The sequence below is a fragment of the Dreissena polymorpha genome, chromosome 4 (assembly GCF_020536995.1).
Source record: "Dreissena polymorpha isolate Duluth1 chromosome 4, UMN_Dpol_1.0, whole genome shotgun sequence".
Taxonomy (NCBI): domain Eukaryota; kingdom Metazoa; phylum Mollusca; class Bivalvia; order Myida; family Dreissenidae; genus Dreissena; species Dreissena polymorpha.
The window spans coordinates 52,662,117-52,688,773 of NC_068358.1; the positions used below are offsets into that span (position 1 = coordinate 52,662,117).

The 26,657-nt window shown below is 34.0% G+C and overlaps 3 protein-coding genes across 3 annotated transcripts in view; all 3 read right to left on the minus strand.

Annotated features, from left to right (window-relative positions):
- The window catches only part of LOC127876121 (ganglioside GM2 activator-like), an 88,418-nt gene that overhangs the window by 51,937 nt on the left and 9,824 nt on the right, over window positions 1–26,657 (minus strand). The gene's annotated exons all lie outside the window — the stretch shown is intronic.
- On the minus strand, window positions 7,474–11,905 carry LOC127876112 (uncharacterized). The gene is made up of 7 exons (XM_052421049.1): window positions 11,784–11,905; window positions 11,395–11,571; window positions 9,371–9,536; window positions 8,904–9,008; window positions 8,430–8,459; window positions 7,932–7,986; window positions 7,474–7,711 (listed from the first exon to the last, which is right to left on the minus strand). Exons 1-7 carry the CDS (start codon window positions 11,850–11,852, stop codon window positions 7,585–7,587), a joined length of 729 nt encoding a protein of 242 aa, XP_052277009.1. The 5' UTR covers window positions 11,853–11,905; the 3' UTR covers window positions 7,474–7,584.
- LOC127876117 (uncharacterized) lies at window positions 17,974–25,246 on the minus strand. The gene is made up of 5 exons (XM_052421060.1): window positions 25,054–25,246; window positions 24,467–24,664; window positions 23,989–24,180; window positions 20,537–20,676; window positions 17,974–19,282 (listed from the first exon to the last, which is right to left on the minus strand). Exons 1-5 carry the CDS (start codon window positions 25,141–25,143, stop codon window positions 19,246–19,248), a joined length of 657 nt encoding a protein of 218 aa, XP_052277020.1. The 5' UTR covers window positions 25,144–25,246; the 3' UTR covers window positions 17,974–19,245.

A 26,657-nucleotide genomic window follows, 5' to 3' on the forward strand; every position in this document is an offset into this window, starting at 1 on the left:
AATATCATCAGCATCATCATTCTCTTGACCGTTTTGGCCGTTTGGGGAAAATGAGGGACGACGATACAGAGATCCTCTTCCAGTCAGGTCTGGTGTGTGCTTCTGAGAGTAATTCATCAACGGGAAGGGATGTCCACTCTTTTAAAAATTGTCCATCCAGCTCTTCTTCCGACGGCCTCGACGTCGACTTTCCTGTAGCGTGCTCAGGAAAACAGTCTTGCACAGAGAGTCGTACATGGTGACATATCAAAAACAAGTCTGCTTTCGTCGTATGACAGTCGCCAGTAGGGGCCTTTGTGTGCCAACAGGTTTTGCAGTCATGTTCCGGACGTACTCTTTAGTATTGTGCTCCGTGTAATAGATGCGGAGCACTCTTCTGCGACATATATGTGCAAATGCCTGTATCTTGCGTTCTGAGTCCGTGTGAAGCGTCCTGATGTCTCAGTTGAAGAGTAGGAGGAAGACTATGATGGACTTGTAGAGTCTGTTCTTAGTTCGGAAGCTGACTGAACTGCTTGTCCCCAACTTGTTCAGCCCGGCAATCGCTTGGGTAATCATGTCAATTCTTATTCGGACATCAGCGGTACTGGTACCATCCTTTGACAGGTTTGCGCCCAAGAACTTGAAGCTGGTCACTTCTTCTGCACTGATGGGTGGGCGGTAAGTGTCTTCCGAATTCAACACTTTCGTCGAATTCAAATATCAAGTCGCCCTGGCGAAGTGGAAATGGTGTATTTCGACCGGAAGTTTCGTCAAGGGCTCGATCCTCACAGTTGGAGAGTTCTTATAATCTATACTAAAGGCACTAAATACCGATGCCAACCGAGAAACGGACTCAAATGCGTTTCAATAATGCTAAGGCTTTCAATGCATGCATGGTAAATAAATAATTGGTTTAAACCAAATCAATGTTGTTAATTGTATTAATTAAAGGTTATTAATGCTGACGAATTCTTCGTTAAAGAAAGCTTTGGATTGGTATGATGTCATATAAGCACATTTAACTGGTTATAATAACTTTTTTAGATGAGGATGATATAATGATGACCCGTTTAAATGGATATGGCATTACGATTCCTAGCTGAAATGGCAATAGTATCATGATGGCCATTTAATGGACAATTTGAACAATTACCCGTTTAAAGGGCATCCTTTTATGAAATCAGGCTTTAAGGTTCATGGGGGGATACAATTCATTAAAACTTCGCTTTGGTTTTTCTTCATTCAATGTGGTACAATATGGTCAAACTATATATCATTTTAAAGCTAAAGACGGATAGAATAACATAAACACATTTTTGACATTCAATATTTGTGTGCTTAATTCATATTTTGGTTTAAAACCAATACATTTTTACACTAATTTACAAAATCTCAATCTAAAGTTAGGAAGGATATGCACTTACTTAAGTTGAATAAATACAAAGCTATATACATATACAAGGTCAAGTTAGCAACATTTCACAGAAAATTATTCTCATAAAACAACAAATGAGTTTTTATTCAACTGCCTTTTTTGGATAAATTTCCTAAACAAAGTTCTAAAAATAACTAAAACGTAACTACTTTTTAAAAATCCAGGTATGGTGGATAATAAGAGTCACAATTCTATTTCAAAGGCTTACCAATTTTGTTATTTACCTCTCAACCAAATTGCAAATTTTAAACCATCTCAAATTTAAATAGATTGCAGACGACATATAAAATTGTATAGGAACATAAAGAAATTGGCAAACCGATTGATTTTATATTTCGATTATTTCTACCCATTTTGAGAGCGTGGCCCTCGCTGTGCTCCGTAGAAAAACGTGCAAAACAAATCGGTCGAAACCACGTGCAGTGGTGAGAAAACCGGGTATGTGTATACACATACCTGAGAAAACACATACTTATTTTGACAGTTGGGTGGCAACTAGTAAAACAACTATTAACATTAATCAGCAATAGATCGCACTAAATAACAGAAATGACCACGTAGAGATATCATCACTTACCCTATTTCAAAAAAAATTCCAGTTGAAAATTTGCCCACCCACACGTCATTTTTAGTTTATGTGTATTGTTTTTCTGGAGCCGAAGTGCATCTCACAGAATATCCATCCAACTTCCGTTGTTTTCACTTTCGTAATTAAAAACTCCGTTTAAAAGAATTATTTCTACTTTTAGATTGTTAAAGCGATGTATTATTATATATTATCAATAGAATAGTATACCGTGATGAATTGAACGGAGTTACGTATCGATCTTTCTGTCAGTCTGTAAGCGTACTATTTTATGCGCAATAATATAATACATATGATTCGACAACAATTGTAAACATTGGTGAAATGCTATTTACATAGTTATTCTTTTGAGTGTTTATGAGGTCTGCTCGTGCAGTTTGCAAACATCAACAGAAAGATTACAATCCAATGCATTTGTCATCGTCAACCGTTTGCAATGTTAATTAGGCGATGAGTGAGTTTTAGCATGTTTCTTTCTATTTTATTAATTTAAAAATGGCTGCCCCCATGGTGAAGAAATGACATTTGTTCGAGTTTTGATATTTCTAGATATGTAAACTTTTTTTACTATTTAAGCGTAACTTGCCTTCGTCAATGTCGATATTATTCACTAGTTTTATAATTTTCCGCCGAAATACGTGGAATAAACATTATTCAGATTTTTGAAAATAATGTATATTTTAGTGTTAAAATCGCTTTGTATTTTGATTGATTTTGTGGATTGTATGATACGTTGATGTACAAAATTGGTAGCAGTTTGAAGGAAAAACATCCTTTAAAGCAAATATGTAAGCATTTTCAATGTGGCACTCTTCCTTTAGTCAAATTTGAGTTCAATGCTAGGGGTCCCACATTTTTCAAAATGAAGCCTCTACATGAACCTTAAGTGGCATGAATATGATAACCGCTCTTACGGTTCATGATATCACTATTACCGGTTTAAATGGACCTTGTATTACGATTACCGTTTTCAATTGACATGCTATTATGCATACCTGTTTAAATGAAAACAGTATTACGATTTCGGGTTTAAATAGTCATGGTATCATGATTGCAATTAAATGGACATAATACCAAATGCGCATGATATTATGAAATTCGACCTAAATTGGCATGGACTGATGATTACCGTTATACTTTTGCATGGTTTTAGGATTACAGATGATATTATAAATCACAATTATAATGAGTATGGAATGATGATCACCAGTTTTAACGGGCATGCTATTTAAAATCAGAGAGTTTAATTTAACATGGCGTTATAATCAACGGTTAGAATGATCATGATTGTATACTGGTCGAGGAAGCTCATAGCAAAAAGTAAAAACACAATGGGCTTTAAATATTTATTATTTCGAATTGTTCAGTAGTTTACATACTTAAAGCAACGTTTGTTGATACTCGATGTTAAATATAAATGTAAGTTAACTATTTTGCGTCAGCATATTTGTTTAAGTGAGTGTCTCGGTAACATGTATTACAATTTAGAAAACTCCAAAATGCTTGCATTTAAATGCAGAATTATGTTTTACTTGAAATACATGATCATCAGTTAAACGGGTATGATATTATGATTACCTGTTTTAAAGGACATTTAAAGGGGGGATTTTTGTTGGATTTTAATTAAAACACATCACTACTATCCATAACTAATATTGCATTACCACAAAACTGGCTTAAATGGATATGATATTTTACCGGGTATAATGGGCAATGAATGCCGGTAGCAAGGGCGTTGCCGTTGACGTATTTACATCCATCTGGCACGTAGCAACGGTCTCCAAGCAGGTAGCAGAGTTCTGTATTCCCTTCATCTGTCCAGAGAGTGAGACTGAAACTAACCTTAAAGTTAGAAGAGAGTTTACTAAGTAAATGTGATTAAATGGGTAGCACGTGTACATCCGACATAACCATGTGATTTTGGATAATTGAGGATTATTATATAGTGCTTTTTTAACTTAACGTAGGTAACGCAATTATAAATAACACTTTAACAAGAAGTATCATTATATGCATATTGCTTTTATTTATTATAATTAAACAGAGTTATTTTTGCGCTATCTTTTTTTCCGTCCGTCTGGAGCAATATTGTGTCGGGAGACATATCTAGGATCTGCTTCGGCAGATTAACATTTAAACTTGGTATGAGTGCATATATAGAATAGAGGACGATGCACGTCAAATATAATCGCAATCCATTTAAAAAAAGAGTTATGGCTTTTTTAATTAAAAACTAACCACATTTTTGTGTTCGGAGAAACCTCCGCGAACTGCTAAGCAGATTTCATTGAAACTTGGTATAAGTGTATATTTATTAGAGGATTATGCAAGTCAAATGGCGAACGAAGAAACCCATCTGTCAACAACAGAGTTATGGCCCTTTGTTACTTAAAATTTCTCTTTTTACAAAGGATTTTGTTTTGTTTTGAGATGCATCTCCCAGTGTCCGAAAAATGTCTTATTTTTCAGGTAGCCCACTGGCAAAATATTTGGTAACCCATAAAATTTACCTACAAATGATAAGAGGCAAGTTTTCATCTTTATTTCTTCATTTACATATACCACGGACTCTAATACGCTCCGTGCATATACTTATTATGTATACATACATATACATAATACAGCATGTATTCTGATGTACACAGTCAATATCATAAATTAATGTTCGGTACAGGCCGTGTACTTAAACAAAAACGCCTGTCCGCGTTGTTCACTTTCCCGATTGGTGACATTACGCGGGCGGGGGGGGGGGGGGGTTGGTGGACACGCTACTGACCGCGGTGAACACCCGAAATCGCCGCGATTGCATGCTATCGTTAACGGGAACACCCGTGATCACCGCGATGCTGCGCAGGCACCGTAAACACCTGTCTGCGAGAGTCATTCTTGCGTTTTAAATGTAAATGTACAAAAGAAAATCATATACTACATGTAGATATTACATGTATGTGCACATGTATGCGTGCTTAAATTCGGACAGTACGTAAAGTCGGAAACGTAAATAAAGCGTTTAGATGATCAATACTATCGACTCTTATGGTGTTACTCAACGCACTTGCCCTTTTTAACAACAAAAACCGAGTTTCACAGAAATCAAGAGAGTATTAAATCATTTATTTACTTGTGTCCGACTTTAATGTCTGTCCGAATTTACGTATTGCATTCGTATGTTACGACACTTGTGTGCAGTCAGTATACAATACAATAATTGTTTCAATAATGAAGAAACTGATACAGCGTAACGGTAACGATACAGCGTGTTTACATGATATTTTATTAAGAGGAAATGTCAATGCCAACTAATTCTCTAGATCCCCCGGTACTTTTGTTGAAATTCACAACGAAACTTTTAATGGAAATTCAATGATCTCAATGTTGCACCTGCTACGAAATTTTAATTTACAAATAAATACACCCACGCCAATTTTCGCGCGCATTTATCTGGACAAAGAAATTCATTTATTTAATGTATAATTTGTAACCTAAAATAGCTGTACATGACCTGTGCAAATCGTGTCAGGTGATTTACGCATGTTGCAATACAACGGTCCTGATTGGGAGCTTATTTCATCATATCTTTAAATAGAACCATATGCCGAAATTCATTCGACACTTTCGAAAATTTCAAACGTTTGTGTTTATTACTCTTATCGTCTATATTACCCACCCATAATTTGGTTTTAAAAATATAAATCGGGCATATATGGGATTGTCGATTAACAGTCGCTCCTTTAATCCAATCATTAATTGACAATGCAAACTAATTATCTGCAGCCCATTGTATAAACACTTAAACCACAAGGTTACCTATGAGCCAGAACCATAAAACTTTCCATAGGTGTTCTCAATCATCTTGAGGTGCTTCTAATTTAACACCCTTAATGCTAGGGGCTGAGGTCAAAGGTCACAAATTTTATGAATTATTCATTATTTAGTCATTCCTTTACTATGCATCAAGGGATTCTGTAATAATTCTCCACAATTGTTATCGATTATCTAGCTGAGTTTCAAATATAAGATCTAGTTTGCTAGGGTCATGGTCAAAGTCATACACAAAGGTCAAAATCACACATCTTATTAAATATACCTTACTTGGTAAGGATTCTACCATACTAAAATGGATTCTCAAAATGTCCTGATGTAATAACCTTCCATAATTCTTCTCTATCTTCTTCCTTGTTGTGTGTCATATGTAAGATTTATGTCTAGGATTAAGGTATAGTTTCATGTCTAGGGTTAAGGTCAACATCACAAAATATACTTCATATAAGGTCATATGATTCACATCAACGGTCAAGGTTACACAAATGCTTCATGTAAGGTCGTACGCTAAACCCCTAAACTGACCAGCATTTTTTCCAGAAGTATGTACACATCTGTGTACTTAAAAATTACAGATTTGAGATTTTGTGCTCCATCAAGGGAGAGCATATAGCTGCTGACTTGTCTGTCCTTCCTTCTGTCATAATTTTATCTGGAGGAGGATATTGTTTTTGCGTTGTCCATCTGTTTTTAGCTAACCTGTCACGAAGTGACATGGTGAGCTTATGTGACCGTGTGATGTCCGGTGTCCGTTGTGTGTGCGTGCGTGTGTGCGTGCGTCCGTCAACAATTTGTTTGTGTAGACAGTAGAGGTCACAGTTTTCATCCAATCTTTATAAAATTTGATAAAAATGTTTATCTTGATGAAATCTAGGTTGGGATTGTATTTGGGTCACTTGGGGTAAAAAAACTAGGTCACTAGGTAAAATAATAGAAAAACCTTGTGTAGACTAGAGGTCACATTTTTCATCCAATCTTTATGAAATTTGGTCAGAATGTTTATCTTGATGAAATCTGGGTTGGGATTGTATTTGGTAAGTCAGGTGAGCGATTCAGGGCCATCATGGCCCTCTTGTTATCTGGATAATTTTGTTTTTTGCGTTGTCCATCCGTCTGTCACAATTTTGAAATGGGCAGGGGATATCATTTTAACGTATTTGCTTGTTATAATTAGTTTTTAATTATTAATTACAAATAATTATGGCAATTTTCAGATAAGAATGAAGCCTGCAAAGGTTACCATGATAGTGTTGGCGTGCGCTGTACTGCACAACATGAGACGGATGTGGGGGGAACCGAACCCGAATGTTCAAGACGACCTTGACGAACAACCAGACATACAGAACTTTGACGGACCGATGGACGGACGTGGTGTTAGAAATAGGCTGATTGAACAGTATTTTGTATGATGTTTAAGTGTTTTCCATGGGTTTTTTTTGTTATAATAAGTTCATTTTTAAAATACCACATACATTTGCTATTCTTGTTTACATTTTAATGCCATTTTATTTCTTTGTGTTAATTAATTTTATAAAGAAATAGTGCAATTTATAATATAAGTACTATAAGCTTTGGATTATATATAAACAGTAACATCATTGTATAGGAAAATGAAATATTTATTGTAATTAACATGGTGAAAATGCATGAACATATTAAGAAAAAATAAATTATATTATTAACTGTTGTTGTTATTAACAAATCAAAGGATCAAACAAAAATATTGAACAGTAAAATAACATTAACAAGAATAATGTGTTCATTGTTTATCTAGTTTTGCTATAAGCAAGTCTGCTAGTCTAGCCACTTTCCTGAAGCAGTCTGCTCCCGCCCTACACATCTCTGCCTGTCTTTCCAGGGCTTCTAATTGGGCATCTTTTAGTGTCCTTAAAGATCAATGTTAAAAAAGTATGTCACAAAGTACATGTAATTGATCTTACATTTAAATGTACAACATGTTTAATAAAATTGAAGGTTAAACAAAAAGACATAATATTATCAAGCATTAACATTTCATAAACTTGCTAATAAAAAATAATCCATCAAAAAGAATACTCATGAATAATCAATAATTATAGTTCTCAGATTACATATCCAATTTAATACCTCTTTCTGCTAGTATCACTTGACTCTGTTGTTGATGTGGATGGAACAGATGTTGCTAGAATTGAACAACAAATATTCAAATATATTTGATAGTTTTAAGTTATTTTACAGAATAAAAGAGGAAAACTGAAGTAAATGTGGTAGGTGGTGGTGGTGGTGGTTGTAGTGTTGTTGGTGGTGGTGATAGTAGTAGTAATAGTAGTATTTACATAAGTATGAGTAGTAGCAGTAGAAGTAGTATTAGTACTAAGCACTAGAAGTAGCAGTTGTAGTAGAAGTAGTAGCACTAGAAGTAGCATTAGCAGAAACAAAGTAGTTGTAGTGGTAGTGGTAGCACTTGTAATGTTAGTGGTCCTGCTAGAAGTATTTGTAATAGTAGCATAACATTTTGTGATGTATACAATTCATTAAAGACACTGTTAAAATATACAAATAAAAAATAATTATTTCGTACAAATTGCTTTATAGACTTTTAGTAATTTTGATGAAAGAACTTACCGGTAGTTTTTTCCTTGGTTCTCGACGTATCTGGAAATTAAATTAAACAAATCTTTATCTATTACGAAAAATAAAGGCAATAGTTTGCCCTCATTGGACCCCTAAGAATTGCACCAACACGGTGTCTCTATGGAATCGCTCATTAATAACATGGGTAATTTATGTGAAGAATAAAATACTCATATTCATTTAAATAGCATGGAACTGATCAAAACCGCATTTTCAAACGTATATTGTCATCAAACGTAAAAGTGGCGAATATTTGTGCATCTTTGATATAATTATAACCAAGGAAGATTTTTTTTTTATTTACACAATGCACATGTAAAAAGCATAGACATTGAGTTCACCCAAACATTTTTGGAACAGTCGCTGTTGTAAGTCAACGTCATTTAGACTGTGGATGTCGAAGTGGACAGTCGTATTTTGGTGCTTGAAAGTTAAAGCATGGAGTTTTTAAGTGTTTGTACTTACTGTCTTGAACGGTTTCCGCCACACCGAAGGGATCTGGGATGTCCATGGCGGCAATAATATCAAGCATGGGCAGACCCAGGAAACTCGGCGATGGAGGAGTATCCGCTAGAACGATTTGGATTTATTAGAAACGCGTGAATGTGTTAGGAGTGTAACTGATATTGTTTCGAAAATGATTGGAAAGGATCTAATTTATCAATGACAATGGATAATTAATAGCACAAGGTAAGAGAAGAAATCGTTTGAATTATTCGATTATTTTTTCATACTGGTATTTGTTATCTTTGGGTATGGTAAACATATAGTCCATATAAACTTACTCCCAGAGCTTTTGATGATTTGGGTTATAAAGCTGAGAGTTGAATTATTGCAACAAAGTAAAAATATTGATTTATGAAGATGAAAAATCGGGAATATCTTTCATTTGTATTACTTTTATCTTAAAACAATATTGAATTTGAACAAACCGATGAGGGTATCTGCATCGTCCACGATGCCATGGAACGAGGCCGTGTTGGCGAAGAGACTCGCCACCGCCTGCGAGGTTTGTGACATCTCTGGCAATTGCGGTCCTCCCCCCGTAGCGGCAGCATGGTTCCGCTCCCTTAAAACCTCTGATTTCGCGTTTATTGTCTAAAATAAATATAACATAAATATATACATTTCATTTCGCCTTTTGACATTCTATGATATTCTGGCATTAATAGGTGAATTGTAGATCTATGAATTGAAAAGAAAAAACGTGTTTTTACTACGGCAGTCGAGGGTTCAAGCCCACCACCGCAAAATATATTCCTCAGTGCTTAATTTTGTCGTACGTTAAATCATTTTCACTCGTTCAATGGAAATTGTCTATTTTATATAAATTTCTAATAAAAGACATACTAATTCTATATTTACCATGTTTCGCCACTTTTCTTTGACTTGTTGAATGGTCCTGGGGCCATTTCCACAGGCATTAACGTTGTCTAAAAGTTCATTCCAAATGTCTCTCACTCGAACAACCATGCCCGGACCGCCCGAGCCATGGTTCGCTCGAAGTTTGTGTAAATTTACTTTCATGAAGTCCGTAATTGCTTCGGTTTCACGGTCGCTGAAAGCTTTCGCTCTCTTGACAGTTTCCATTTTGTCAAACGTCGTCTGTCAAATTGACAATTTGCGCGAAAATGACGTCATGTTTAGTATTGCATTGTTGGTAATTTTACTGCGGTAAGTTTACAAATTTAAATGGTTAGGTAACCGCACGGTAACCATCGTTTATACAAAGGAAAATAAACGGTGGTAACCTAACCATGTAAATAACTGCGGTAATCAAATTACCACAGTTAATTTAAACCACCGTTTATACAATTGGCGGCTGGTGTTAACCGCGTTCACACCGTTGTAAATAATATTCATTTTCGGTTTCGTTACCGTTTTGAAGAATCCGCTATAGTTTTGATTTATTTAATGTTCGGCGTCCTTGGATATTTAACGACATCAAAAACGTTGCCGCTATTACTCATTGTTGCGGTAAATTGTGAAATGACGTTGCATCATGTGCGCAAACTATCCAAACGGCTCTCATTATATTATAAGCAAACGACAAATATTGATTCTGCTTGGATGATTAAAATACACTGTTACTGTTTACAATCGACATTACCGCAAGTGATCGGTGACTGATCAGATAATTGATTGCAATTTGATATCGGATTATAAGCAATCCACAGTGAACAAACACATGGTCAGCGCGTTTATTCTACGTATGTCTGTCAATAAACCGGGCTACCGCTCTTATAGTTTTATAGTAGCCCGGCGGGCGTGAGCTTGAAAATTTCAGTAGCCCGATGAAAAATTTCGGTGGCCCCCGGGCTCCGGGCAATGGATTTGTCGAACACTGATCTCCAATAATATATGATCCCCAGGCATGACACTTAACACTTTTGTTCTCAATTATCTGTGTATGACTTACATGCACGGCTAATAACATTAGGCGCAAAGTCAGGGTCACACATTAAGGTAAAAAATCACACTTTGATGAATTATTCATTATTTAACCATAGCTTCAATATGCCTCAAGAGATTCTGCAATAAATTACTGAAATGGTTCTCGATAATACGGCTGTGTGTAAAAATGTTGATTCAATATGTCTTATTTTGTTACGAAGCATGTAGGTGTTCAATCATCGTAGGCTGAGTAACCTGCAAGACCCATAACCGTAGATCTCTTCCAAACATCAAGGGACTTGACACCATCCATAAACACACTGTATTTGTCTGTGGACATCCATTCAACGACTTTGCTTGTTACAATTTTATGAAGCACAAGAGGAATTCCAATACGATATATGTTTCATTTAATTTCCAGAATGTTTTCATGTATCAATACAATATTGTTATTTGATAATCTCAACTCTTTTTCTACCTGAATTGAGCATCATGTCATTACTTTTATCAACATCTTTAAGAATTTATCATCTATAACTAATGACGTCCCTTGAAAACCTACCTCCATACGAGTGATGTTCTTCATGACGAGGATATCGAACGTTACGTTAATGGGCCACTGCTCTGTTAATATCACCAAGGGATCCGGTCTGACGGTGATGTTCTTGAAGTAAATGGGAACATCAGTGTTATTGCAGTTGCTAAACCGGAAGTTGTCCTCTTTCGAACTGGACACCAGCTTAAATATACACCAATACATTATTATTAATAGTATTATTATATTATTAATCTCCGCGATGGCAATAACAGCAGCTTAACTATACGTTACTGTATTATATAAAGTTTTCAAAACCCATGACTGATGTTACAATAAACACTACCACCTATTCGACCAAATAAGCATCATCATCCACAGCACCACCATAAACACCACCATCACCACTACACTACCTGACAGGAGTCTAATCCTATGACTTGTATAAGGATCAGAATTATCAATATCATAAGACGGCGCCACATGGTTAACGTGTAAATTAAAATGAAACACAATATCAGAAGTACCAGGACATTTATTCTCATTCATGTTGAGATAAGCCAAACGGAAATCTTGTAACGGATTTATTAAAATTTTAAAAGAGTTTGTTAATCATTTATTTATCTTATCTACAAACGGAACTTAAATGAACCTGCCAACATTCGTGAAATTATATTCCTGATCAACTATTTGTGAATTACTGGTTCACGGCAAATTTACAAGACCCAATAGGGAATAAAGCGTCTACTTGCTGAAGCGAATTTAATTGTGGTATCATTATCATCATCATCGTCATTTTCATCATCATCATATTCGTTATAATAATAATAATTCCTCGTCATTAAAATCCAAGCGCCAATCGACTACAATGGCGGATTAGTAGCAATACAGGCTAAGGCATAAGTAAGAGACCATGATGTACAATAATTTAGGATTCTGGTTATTCATGATTGATTTAAATGGTGTTGTTCTTAAAAAAATTCTTAGTTACGAGTCATTGTGATAATCACATATGGTTGATCGTTGTATTAAACTGTTGACAACGGTCAAGGAACAAAAAACATCGACGATTCACAATTATGGTCGATTGCCTTATCATCAACGACATGCCACTGAGCAGTTTCTCATGTGAAGACAAAGCCAGTATATCGTAAATGTGATATTAGATTTGACAGCTCGCAAGAAGTGTACGTGTATTCCAGTCACAACCGTAAGTTGGTGGCAAATGGGGATAACCTTATTTAAATATATCATACCACCACATTGATATCTACCTGATATAACGTTGCATGATATATTTTTTATATCATGGCCAACAGGAAGTTCTTATATCAGTCATGTGTGGTTGATGGTCATATTACTCGGAATCAACTATAAAGTAATCATTTTAGTAAAAGCGAATCAGGGCCCGTATTCACCAAACAATTCTTAGACTTAAGTCTACGAATAAAGAAAATTCTTTAAATTAGAATATTCAGAATATTCAAGAATTTCTTTAATTTTGTGTCAAACTCTGCAGTAAACATCTCTAACTATATTATTCTTTATATAGAACATGTTGTTAATGACATAATCACCTGGAGGCCTGTATATAGAGAATACTATGTTAGTGTGATTGTGTACTTAAATTTATCCCACGAGTGAAGAAAGGTTTACATGGCGAGGCTTGCCGAGCCTTGTAAGCCTTTCTGACACGAGTGGGATACATTTAAGTACACAATCACACTAACATATTATTCTATTTATCCTACAATATTGTTTTATTTAATTTATTCCTAAAATAAAAGCAAAAACACATTAAATTAACTGCATCTAACATTGCGTAGTAATATAAATTGTGATCTTTCCTGTTTACGGAAATCGAAATAGTCCTTAAGAATTCCACGCAAAAGAAAAGTAACGAGACAAAATATCGCTATACGCCTCGATTCAAATTTAATCAGCGTTCCAAATGTAACACAATCAAGTAGAACACAGACGGTTGTGTTCAAACTACAATTCTTGTTTCACCACTGTAAAAAAACAAAAAAAACAAACATGGCTCCTGCCATTTTGAAATTTACAAAATGTGTAGACACATACCGTGGCTACGTTAAGCATGATTCAGCATTTATTCCCGCCGATATTGTTAATTTTAGTCTTAAAACAACTCTTCTTTTTACACACTTTATACTTACATACATAAAATTATTGTTCTACTCACCGAAGTTGTATAATAACCACGTCCATGTTTATTTTCGTAATGTTTAATTTGCTTCCATGACGAGTTAAAATTCTAGACAAATTTCTTCATCGCCATCCATCTTTTCCATTTTAAAGCACTGGACGTAAGCAGGCAATTCTTTGTGGATAGACATTCTTTGATCGACTGACAAAGGAACGACTAAACCATCAAAGAAATTACCATTTTAATTCGACATCGATTTCATTCAAAAAGTTAAAGAACAATTCACTGACACTTTTCTTAAATTTAATCCATCAATTGTTCAACAAAACATCGCGTTATTCGAGTACATTCGACATTTTAACTAAATCGAAAATGCAGTCTCACCAGTTTCATTCCAGTTTTATATCCAAACACTGTGTTTTTCACATTCATAATATAATAGTAATCCATCGTTAACACACACACACTCGTAAACGCGTTAAACGACTGCGTACCCAATGACCTAAATGACGCAATCAGGGGTTAAAGGCCAAAAAAACTAGTCCCTACGTAATGTTCTAGAAATAAGTGTGAAAGAAACTGTGGAGAAAACCTTATCTTTTCTTTATGAGTCGTATTTGTTCTATAAAATCATTTAGCTGTAGGATAAATATTCAAACACTTTCTTGGTTCTAAGTCTATTCTTTATTATTAAGTCTAAGAATCGGTTGGTAATTACGGGGCCAGATTCAACAAAACATACAATTCGATACCAAGATTAATAGATCAATATTTTAACCACAAAATGAAACACAAACAGCAAAAAACACTTTTTACAAAAATTAAGCGCGCGTGCTCATGACGTCATTATTAACACGTCAAACGACAGGGGTCATATTCTTTCCCTCTTAAACAGTTTTTAGCGATATTTTCATTATTTCTTTAAAATCTGGAACGTAGAGGTATGATAAACAGAAAAACAGTTACTGCCTGATCTTTCTGTAATTTATCAGGCAAGCCTCGTCGTTATATAACGATATATAAAAAATCGATCAGGCAGTAACCTGTTATTCTCTATTTATTACAGACACATTTGACATCTTGTTTTATTGTTTAAGTTCTTACTAAGTGTAACTTTCGTGCGACTTGCATCTTTCATTTATAATAAATATAAATCGTAAGGCCATTGAGCATGTCAGTCCCATCGTACCGTGTTTATGGAAGTGTTTCTTTTGATATATACAATATACTTCCAGACGTAAGTGTTTAAAAAATGTACATAAATAAATCTTAATGCAAGTATAGTCAGTATTTTATTGAACGTTTTTTGAAAACATAGCAGTAAGCATCACAAAGTTCGCTCTTCGAAAGTTTGAACTCCTGAAGGGGAACAAGCGTTAAAAAAAGCCTCGTGGTTAACGTTTTAAGGGACTTATAACAGATGTATAAAAATTTACATACAAAAATATTTGGAACAGCATAACATAATTAGAACTGCATGGAAAAAGAGTTAGATTTTTAAAAACGCCCAGATATTCGATTGCGAGACCTTTAGGAGCAAAACGTAACTCGCTACCACTGAACAGCATACTCCTCTGAGCAGACATGGGAAATTCTATGCCAGTAATTCACATTTTTATCAACTAACTGATGAAAGAAATATAGAATATTATGTGAGTTTTGGAAAAAGATCAAGTGTATCATGCGAGGCTTAGAACCAAGGTAGCGCGAGGCCTGCCGAGCGCTACCATGGTTCGAGCCGTGCATGATAAACTTGTTCTTAATCCAAAACTCATATACTATTCTATTTATCCTATTATTTCCTCCCCTTTTTCATTAGTAATTATACAATATCGCATTTTTTGACGATTTTATCTTTCCGTAGTTGACAATAACATATTCTCCAATTTTTGGAAAAACCCAAATCTGATCTAAAAATTGCGATAGTATAAAAGCTTCAGTTTATACGATCGTTGCTATAATATCGATTTTCATCTGGTAATATGATAAAAACTATTTATTTAACTTGCTATGTATTAATAAACGAAACTATAATTTTAACAATTTACTTAGTCATGAATGTTAAAACGCTATTGAAAATTGTGCTTTTGCTCAAGTGTGAACAAGTTCGTTTAATAAAACTTCTATTTTGTCAGTTCGTTGATTCGGCTTGTGTGTAATATGTGTTAGCGTTGTTAAGGAATCTGCTGAAAGAGAGCAATTCTATCAGAATGGTTATCGCACTCACTGAATGCTAATCCGTATGCTCTTATGAAGGATGTCTTTCACACAACCCCGACCCTCAATTATGCAGCATCGATGGAGAATTTCCTTAAAACTTTTTCAAAAAACATGCAAACACTTAACTTGACTCCACTTTTTTGTCCGTCCGAATATCCGCCTGGCCATTTGAAAGCACGTAATTATAAATGTAAAATACACACAAAACACACATTAACATACTTACTCAGATCTTCTTTTTATTATTTGTATTTGCCATCCTGAAATACAGCCTCGTAACGCGTCAAGTACCATGTCTCAAGTCACAAGTTGCAAGTCTTAACTTACCAGCCGTACGTAACATATAAGAAGTCAAAATACACCAATCAACAGAATACGGTAAGTATATATATATATATATATATATATATATATATATATATACATATATATTTGGTATCTAAGTTTCCAGTAAATTTGTGTGGGGTGGGTGGGACGGATACGGCAGCCGTATATGGCAATTGTATGTAAAACATTAGGTCTTCACATTTAAGACGTACAAATAAATAATGTAAACCAATAATAAATATGTTACATCCTTGTTAAAACATAAAACTAAATTATGTTATTTTGGATAGCTTTAAATAAATATTAAAGTCTCAAATGTAAAACCAACCGTAAAGGAAAGTGGAAGTCGATAATGCAAGGTACATGCAAGTAAGAATGCAATTCTATAGATGGAATGTTTAGATGACCCGTTTATAATTAAATCGTTGCAGATGTAGAGGTTAAATACAAAAAAAGGACCGAGCAGAACAACAGTAAACTGTGAATAATGATATAGATAAAGAAAACTTTTTTTTTCTATTCAGCGAGGTGACACTCGCTTTGATTATTAATTTATCGACTTAATTGGATTGAATGGTCACTCTGAGTAGGAGACGGAATTTAACAGCAAGGTTCGTCTAATTGTGTGTGTTTTCAGTAAAGTTACATACCAAAGGAAAAGTACATCCTTGTGTAATCAATCTTGAAATCATAGGTGTGGAGGTGGGGATACCTAATCAACCACACACTTTTAATACATCAATACACATAAAGTTAAAGTATCACACCTATTTTTGTTTATAGCGTATGCGACTTTTACTTTGAACCGGCACATGTATCTAGGGCAAATATAAAAATGTTTCCCAGTGCAGTAGATATTAATATGCGACATTGTGAATAATTAACAAATAGTCAGAATCACGTAATGTTCCTAAATATGTATATGATAATACAGTGTTTCTTTCAGAAGCCCTTGATCAGAACTAAAAGCCTGTTTTTACTTTTCTCAAAATGATTCATTTTAACATGACACATTGTCTATGTACTTTTACAGTATTTCACATCTTTTCCATTTACAGGTTCAGTTTACAGTGTACAAGTGGTTAGTTATCTGCTACAGAGAAGTACGTGGTCTGTGTTCAACATTAGCGCCTGTGAAGGATCTGCTCTCTGGTGAGCTGGAGGAGATTGGAATCGACTGTTCTTGCTTGATTGCAGCGGTGTGTAAAAGATTCATGTTTTGAAAAAACTTCTTTAAACTTTTTCGTCGGAATGTAAAAGGGGAAATGCCGGTATACTTAAATTTTAAAAATTGTATTCATGCTATGTATCTAAAAATAAGGTTACAATAATGAAATGTTGACTATATTCAATGCAAAACATTGTTTTATAATGCCTCCAGTTAGGCTCGACATCATTCATGCTTCGAAAAAGAAACTTATTCAATGAGAATTTTTCTAAACTGAACTCCCGTTATTTATATACATATAATAGATGTGCATGCATATAAAGGTACCTGATGTAAATTCATTACATAAAGATTTTACTACTTTTGATTTTCCCGCTCCCGCAGAATGTGCCAAACTTTTCTTAGTATATTAATACAGATTTTGTTCCAAATCATTTAATACGTACTTTTTAGAAGATAATAGTTTGTTATATAACGAATCGTATGAATAGTTGAAATGCTCCTTAATATAACGGTAAAATAATTCTCTCTATATATCGAACATATGGTTCACTCAGGTTTTATGTTCGGGCAGAAAGTATTTTTCATGGATCGCACTTTGAAAGGGAGGAAGATTTTCTTAAATTTATTACATCATTCTTCATGTGGACTTTAGTTTAAGATTTCCTTGTGAGCGACTCAAATATTAATCTTAACATTTCAATTTTTAACAAATGTAGGGCATAGGAATCTATAAAGTAGTTGAAAGAATCATACACCGACATTGTTTAAAAAAAAACAACGTATTTTATCGCTATAAAATAATAAATTCGAACCGTGAATAATAACGACCCTGGCATTGTCCTGAATTCACAACAGTACTTTGTGCAGAATTTGTTTTTTGAAATATGTACTCAGCGTTTAGAAACTAAACAATTCAAGCAAAACCAAACCATGAAAATGGAATTCGGTATACGAGTACCCTATTTGTTTTCTAAATAGAAATCAAGTCGAACAACGGGGATAATCACGTGATGATCTGAAGGAATTCAAGATGGCGACGTCCATGCCGAGATAAGTATTTTTCGCCGTTTTAAATCCTTTTTACTTTTTTAATGACGCTCACTTTCCAGCCATATCAGTATGAGATTGACTAGTGTTTATTTCGTATTAATCTTTGGTCTATATTTTGACTTAACTCGTTACAAAATTTCGTAGCGAGATTACACAAATTACATCTGGATCTTGAGTATTCGAATGTAAGCGTATATCGAGCTATTGCAAACTACACCGTTGAGTATTGAGATTTCGAATTTGAGCGAATTTCGAGCCAAGGACGATATCCCGGTTTGGTATTTAGTATTCAGAATATTGTGAATATCGAGCCAGGGTTGAATCTTTGCTAAATTGTATTGTCTATTCAACGTGTTGCGAATACCCAGCTGGTTATGGGATATTCTGGAAATTTCGAAGATAGAGCCAATGTCCAGTCATAAGCGGTCGCGAAAAATATCATTGACGATAGTGTATTGTAACGGCGTGCATTTATTAGTGTCAAACTACTTTGGGGAACACGATCCTTTTATATTCGTACATATAGTGGTGATCATTCGGGTCCAGTCCGTGGATGCCATCAATTTAAACGTAAAATACATCGCTGTCGTTTAAATCGTACCGTATCATTTGGGCATGCATTAAATTCCCGATCGTGATGATGGTGTCGAATTGCAACATATTTCAAACACTCCCAAAGAACCGTTGGTAATTGTATCTTAAATGGAGATTATGTCGGATCGTGTCAGTTGTAATTGTCCCTTCGTGAACACATTGCAACCGAGTATGAATAAGTTCGAAGAAACATGAACATGCCTGTTTAATTTCACTATTTTGATTGTCTTCTAGTTCAAGAATAAACCTATGCCTCTTTTTATATAATAAAGCAACAAAAGCCACATAAAAAAGTGACGGTATTGTCAATCCGACATCCTTGTTGTCCACGGCACATTTACGATGACCTCTACGTGACATTGAAAACTTCGGGATCAGTCGCTTTCCTGAAAACATTACGAAAGCCTTGATACCAATAAGAATATGTGTGTAAACAAGAGCTTTGTAAAGTAAGTATATCCCACTTTGGTGAATAATTCAAGTTCCATTATGTTCATAGCAGTTGTTCTTCTAACCGTCATAATTCGGACAAGTCATAAATTATCTTGTACATATTCGAATTTTGAAATAAATTATTAATTCAGCTATTTACAAACTAGAATAACCTTAATACGTTTTGAATCAACTCTACTTAAACAATATAATGAGCTTTTGTGTAATATATTAATGTTTTTTCAAATGGCTGTACAAATGTTCTTAATCAAACTTTGTTAAGTATTTGTTTATTAAGAGACCCCCGAAATTAAAACGTGTTATTCACCACATGAACGGTATTTCACTATGCAAATATAATGCATGATATGTACATATTCTGTCACATATAACTAGGCAACACATTGCAAACAATTTACTAGAAATACAACAAGTCTTATTTAATTTATGTTAAGCAAAATTTAAATATCAGTGTTTATTTTATGCTTTCCGATGTTGTATAGAGAAATATCAGTGAATTAAAACAGCGAAAAATACAATGTAACAGTGAAAATTATCGATAATTTTCATTGTTTTACCTGAACTATTTTTTTAGATATCTTTGGATCCCCCATTGTGACCCCCAATTAAAGGCAATTTTACCATGAACGACTACTATGCTTTGATGTTTATAAAAACATACGGATAAGTTTCCTTTTAAAATAAATGTAATAATATTTCGGGCGCCCTAGGGGGGGGGGGAACTTTTTTGTCCGGTATGGGGAAAATACAAAAATAATCATTTGCAAGCATAATAAAAATATATAAATAAAATTTGTTAGATTTCGTGGAATATCAATAATATATATTGAATAAATATATTGTTTATGATCGCTCGTGAATTAAAATCGATATTCCACAAAATCCAACAAATATCCTCTATATCATCCCGGTATTTCATGTATTTGTTAATACTAGGTTGAAATAGAAATGCTTTATTTTCCTTTCGGCAAATTTGTCTTTGCCTTTAAGTTACAATAACGATAAGTATTTAAGCATATATATCAGTGCAATTCTACACTGAGATGGTACTAAGAAAACACAGAAAAAATTTGTATGAGTGTACATGTGTGCGATTTATTTCCCTTTTCAAAATTTTCAGAGGCGCGTGTGCTTTTCATTTGTTCGTTAATTAAACAGCTAAACCAATTTATACAGTTTGCACTTACCGCACTGAAAATTTGAATGAGCCGCATCCCAATGGTACTCCATTTTCTTTGATCTTCGCTATGATATTGAAATCCGCATGTAGTCGAAATGGAAAAAATACGTTTACTGGAAATGCTCCTCGCGGCATTATGTACGTCCCCTGTGAAAAAAGGAAGAGTATATTAATTCTAAATTATTGATGTCAATCCAATCGTACCATGTTAAAGGGATCTGTTCACGGTTTGGTAAATTGACAAATTGAAAAAAGTTGTTTCAGGTTCGCAAATTTTCGTTTTAGTCATGATATTTGTGAGGAAACAGTATTACTGAACATTTACCATAGTCCAATATAGCCTTTATATGTATCTTTTGGCGATTTGAAAACCTAAAAATTATAAAGCGTTGCAACGCGAAACGATTGAATAATTTGGAGAGTTCTGTTGTTGTCGTTTAAATTTACGAAATAACGAAGATTGCTTGTATAAGGTAAACAATACTTTAAATGTGTATATCCGGCGGAATAGCCGAGAGGGCTAATGCGTTTTTACTTCAGACTTACTCCAGAACTCCGGGGATCACTGGTTCGAGCCCTGTTACCGGCTACTATTTTACTTTTTTAAATTTTATTCTTGATTTTTTACTGGAGCTTTTAAGATCCAATGTTTGCATTTATCAATATAAAGCATTTAATTACAAACTTCAAAATATGCCAAAATCTGTGAAAAGGCCCCTTTAACAGTTTCTGGCTGCTAAAAATACAGTAAACGTAAAGACAGGCTTGCACTTTAAGAACAGTACATAACACAACTTTATTGAATTAAACATAAAATTTACAGTTTCTAGTGTTCAACAAAAATAATCATACAATATACATGAATATAGTAAGTAGATTCTGCAGTAATGTTTTATAATAGTAATCGATGAATTTTACAGATATTTGAACACAGCTCTGTTTATATCACATTTTAACAGTGTATCTAGCTAAATATGTAACCGTTTTAGTACATCAATTCCTTCATAATCAATAAAGTAAATAAATAATTGTAATTTGGAGAAGCACAAAATATTACAGTTCGAATCCAAACCACATCTTATATAACTAGGAACGGAACAATTACGAATTATAATTACAATTAGTGCATATGAATTACATATATCAGCATATGGTATATAATAAGTAAAATATAACAATAATTATAATGTAGAAGGAATACAAACTATACGTTTGAATTACAATCACATATTAAAGTAGTATCGACACAATACATGATTATATGTATACTTAATTTGAATGCAATATTTATATCAACATATTATATAAACTAAACATGTTGAAATATAGCATATCACACGATATCATAAGGTATTTAAGATAAAGAAAACAAAAGTAAAGTACATGCATAACATATCCCATAATATCAGAATACTTTTAAGACAAAGTTGAACATATAAACTATTTATACATCATTATTTGTATAACTATGACGCATATTCAGTGATTCTGAAATGTACTTTCTTAACTTAAACATTTCATTTTAAATTTCTGTAGTAAATAATGTTGTGAGTTTGAACATACTAGGTCTGACTCTATAATACGTTTGAATGTAGTTTTTCTCTAATTCTTATTTTCTCTAATTTGGGGAAATTTAGAACATATCAACAAAAAGTGTTATTCATCTTCAATCTACTTCATTGCTGTCACATAACTGGCAGATTCAGAAGTTTCGTTCAACTCTAGAATATCTTCCAGTATGTATTCTCAGGTTATGTGCACAGATGCGTAATTTCGTAATCACTGTTTTCAAATATTTTGAAAAAAAGTCTCTTAATACGATTCAAACGAAATGTTTTTTTAATGCATTGTATACAATTAGTACCCTATTATCATCAATATCTCGTTTCCACTTTTGTTAGTTTTCGTCGATAACTCGATGTTTTGAACAAAGACAAAAATATGACCCTCATTGATTTGTGAATTATTAGACCACACATTATTAAATCCGCATTGCGATAGCAAGTCCCTAACCTTCCCGAACCAGTTCGATGTAATATCTTTTAAGGCATACCGTCTTCCAAAATGGATCGTTATAAAATATTTTCACTTTAAGCTTTTTGAAACCAATATTTTAAAAAACATATATATCTATTTTAAGACAACGGGTATCTACCAAGTTCACCGTAAACGGCTACTCTAGAAGTTGATTTTCTGACACTAAGAACAGCTTTGCAGTATTTAAGTTGCAAATTTCCCAAATCGCTACACTTTGAGAAACCCCATATTTCACACAAGTATGTGATAACTGAAGACACAAAAGCGAATAATAACTGCAAATCTACCTTTGATTTACAACTGTAAGTTTTCAGGTTGGATAACATTAGATTGAGTGCTTTTAAGCCCTTACCATGCAAAGTGATAGTATTGAAACTGAGGTTCACTGTATAATTACGTGTTACACATAGTTATATACAGTCGTTTACACTGTCTATTTTTTCGTTACCATATAACCACCGCTCATTACGTTTGGTGGCTCTTTGTTTGCGGAAAACAAAAATTTTGGTTTTCGGTATGTTAACTTGCAAATCCCAGGTACCGCAGTATTCATATAAACGATTCATAGACAATAGAAGGTCTTCCGGCGTTTAACCTATCACAACCATATCGTCTGAAAATTTAAGTAGAATTAAACATGTATTTATATTCCCGCATTACGTCTGATTTGTTAAAAGATTTCAAGACTGTCCACGAAAAGAGGAAAAAAAGTATCGGCGATGTTATCTCCCCCAGTCTTAGTCCAATTGCTATATTAAAATAATCGGAGTTGTTACAATGTCGTTCACAGGCTTTGACTGATTATAATGCGCAATATTTTGCCGTCAAAATTTACTCAAATAACTTTAACAATAGTGCATATAAATATACAGAATTAAATCAACGTTTCATATATACGAAGCAACAATACAATAGCTTATTTATATTTTCATATGTTTGAATTATTGAATGGAGCATGAAAACTGCATCTATTGTTCACCTGCCTTTTCTGAACCCAAACTGCGCGTCAGATATAACATCGTTAATTTAACTCCATGTTGTTATTCGCTGGTTGAGTACACATGTAAACAATTTTGCGAAGTTACTTAATAAGGGAGATGCCTCTATAATTAATATGATCAGATTCATAACCCTTCTTATGTATGGTGATTATAATCCCTTCATTCCACGCTAACGGGAATTTGCCTGTATTTAAACTCATGTTTAAATCGTTGTAGCCCGCAAAAATACCGCAGGCTGCTATAACATACTTGTTTAGCCATTTATCTACGCCAACCGATGTACATTTTAGAGGTTTATAAGTTTAATAACTTCGTAACATGATACAAGGTAATCGAGGTCCCCTAAAACGTTGTAAAATTGTCGAAGTCATGCTTTGTATTAAATTATTCTGCGTTAGGTCCCGTACGTAATTTAGCGTACCTGTTCGAACAGGCATTTGCAATTCCATCCCTTAGGACCGCTGCCGTTGTCGAACAAGATGGGACAGAATGTTAACTTCATCCATTCGCTAAGAATATGACATACGTCTGTCACGTGACAGAAGTCAAGTGGTAGGATCTGACAGAGTTCAGTGGTTGTGTTGTCTGCTGACAAAATGAACGAGTTCAGGAGCTGCAATCATACAACAATAATACATCAAAAACTTGCACAGGGTATTGCAGTGAAGACTTGGATACCCATATACAATAAAACTATGAATTTTATGGGAATAAGCAATCGTTTATATTTCTTATCCTAAATCCTTCGGGCTTAGTCATAATGTTTACATAGTACGTGATTTCTAAATGATTTCAGATTGTGTTATAATCGTCGGTCAGTTTTTCAATCCTTCGCGTGAATAATTAACATATGTCAACTTTACATTTAAGACAATCCGATTATCTCTTTAAGTTCACACCTCAAATGTTCCGCTTTCATGGGAAGGTATTTTTCTCGTCACGATAACATGACCCTGCACTCTGATAATTGGTGGAACGGTGTTGTCATGTATGTCCGGATGAAGAATAATAGGGCTGGGTGAAACGGTTAGGTTATAACCGTATACAACAGCTTCAGTCCTGTTGCAGTTTTCAAACGACGACATATTGGTTTTAACCTATTTCATAGTAAAATATGGCTTAGTTAATAGTATATAAATAATAAAACAAAACACCGGTGTTAACATTCATTCTGTCACTTTAAATCGAAAATGCTATTATTCATTAATTCGTATGACTTTATCTGAAAACGTTCATTTGATAAATTGAAGGGAATTTATTAAGCATATGTAAACGATAGTGCACATTATTTTCACGTAAAAAATAGAATAATAAACTTATTTTGAAGCAGCACAACAATTTAATGTTTACATCCAAATTTGATAATACCAACTGAAATTACTCTTGTTCTTAAGCCATCGATGCATTTAAAAAAAGGATGAGACAAAGATTAAAATAACCCCAAACGTGTATACATTGTCATCGAACATAAGCAAAGATTACATACCCAGTCATGCTGACTCTGACGGCTTCTAACCGGAATACAGCATGCGATCCAAAAGTGTACACAGAACTTCCAAAATGAGAATCCAGCCATTGTAATAATTTCAACTGATTTAAAGTGAAGATTTTGATTCTGTATACATTCACAATATTTATAAAACAATGGTGAGTTTCAGTTACTCTATAAATGCTTGAATATGTCCGCATGGTAGCAAGCGTTGTTTGTTTATTTTGTTGTTTAAATATTAAAGAAGGAAGTTTTTTAGATAATCTAAATTAACATCATATATTATAGTTTGAGTTGAACGATAAATTGAACAGCAAACATTTTATAAGTTAACTTTAATCATTATCAGATCTGTGTGCTTCGTGCGTTGAGGCAACAATTTTGGCTCAATTCGATGTAACTAGCTAATACTTTGCATATTTATATTATAGGGTTAAGAAGAGATGTCTGTATATTTTTGCTGTAAAATATGCATTTAAAGCGATATGTGTTCATTTTTGTTAAATTGTAATTAATTTATAAAATATGTTACAATAACACAAAATAGGCAGGAAAAAGTCTACATTGAAGACGAATTTCATAAAATGCAGCAAAGACAAATTAGCGCCCCAAGCCGACTGTGACGAAGATATTTCGTACATATTTTCCTACAATAACCGTAGCATTCGTCTTTTTAGTTAGTGTCCGAGTGTTGTATGAATAGATATCGTTGCAGAAATTTAAAATGAATCGTTAAACTAAATTTAGATTCACATCGTACATGCCTGATGTACATGCTGGCGAATTCGACTGTACAGACATTTTCGATTTCAGAATTAAATATCTGGCTTATTTCGCATTTTCGACACATGTTATTTTTAACTTTTATTTTTATTTATATTGAAATATATGTTTAATAAGTTTTTTACACATTTTATATAAATTAATGAATATTTGACAAAATCGTATAATCTCGCTTTAACACAGACACGCAACCACTCACGCGCGCACACTCGCGCACACGCGCGCACACACAGGTCTTTCACTTAAATGATTTATTGACAATTCTTTCGTAAGATGGTCGAAATCAACATATGTGTGCCCGTAAAAGGGATTCAAATAGCGTTACGTATATACCAGTATTGATTGTTCGTTCGTAATCCATAACAGTAAGTTCATGTAAATCAGTTTTGTGAACACGCTTTTTTATGTAATCATCATATCCTTCACGACGAAAAAACAACCATGCATTGTTTCATATAAGCAGTTGTTGTCCATTTGAAAAACGGACTGTATTTGCCCTAAAACAGTCGATTAGGGGATCGATCAAGTATACTTCAACTGCCTTCATTACACGTGTTTTTGTGTCAGCATGTTTCACAATTAAGTGGTTTAGTAATGCTTGTAAAATGAGAAACGCCAAATGTGTTTAGTCGAGAGGCAATGGTTACGCCTTGTATTGTTTTCCTCGCGCCTCAATATGAAATGAAAATTGGTGCTCCTTTGATGATTCGCATCAATTGTGTTTTTCTCATATATCCATCTTTAAGTCGCAAAAATAGTGTATAAATATAAGTGAGATCAATACTAAGGCCATTTTTGACCTGATATTCTGAGTAGTT

What these genes read in the sequence shown, in the direction of transcription:
- LOC127876117 (XM_052421060.1), bottom strand. Translation starts at nt 25,143, where the DNA reads ATGGCTGGATTCTCATTTTGGAAGTTCTGTGTACACTTTTGGATCGCA. An exon ending in GTCAGAGTCAGCATGACTGG is followed by an intron (nt 24,665 to 25,053) that starts GTATGTAATCTT and finishes ACTATGAAATAG; the next exon opens with GTTAAAACCAATATGTCGTC. An exon ending in ATGAAAGCGGAACATTTGAG is followed by an intron (nt 24,181 to 24,466) that starts GTGTGAACTTAA and finishes GTATGATTGCAG; the next exon opens with CTCCTGAACTCGTTCATTTT.
- LOC127876112 (XM_052421049.1), bottom strand. Translation starts at nt 11,852, where the DNA reads ATGTGGCGCCGTCTTATGATATTGATAATTCTGATCCTTATACAAGTC. An exon ending in TAGGATTAGACTCCTGTCAG is followed by an intron (nt 11,572 to 11,783) that starts GTAGTGTAGTGG and finishes TGTATATTTAAG; the next exon opens with CTGGTGTCCAGTTCGAAAGA. An exon ending in AGTGATACTAGCAGAAAGAG is followed by an intron (nt 7,712 to 7,931) that starts GTATTAAATTGG and finishes TTGATCTTTAAG; the next exon opens with GACACTAAAAGATGCCCAAT.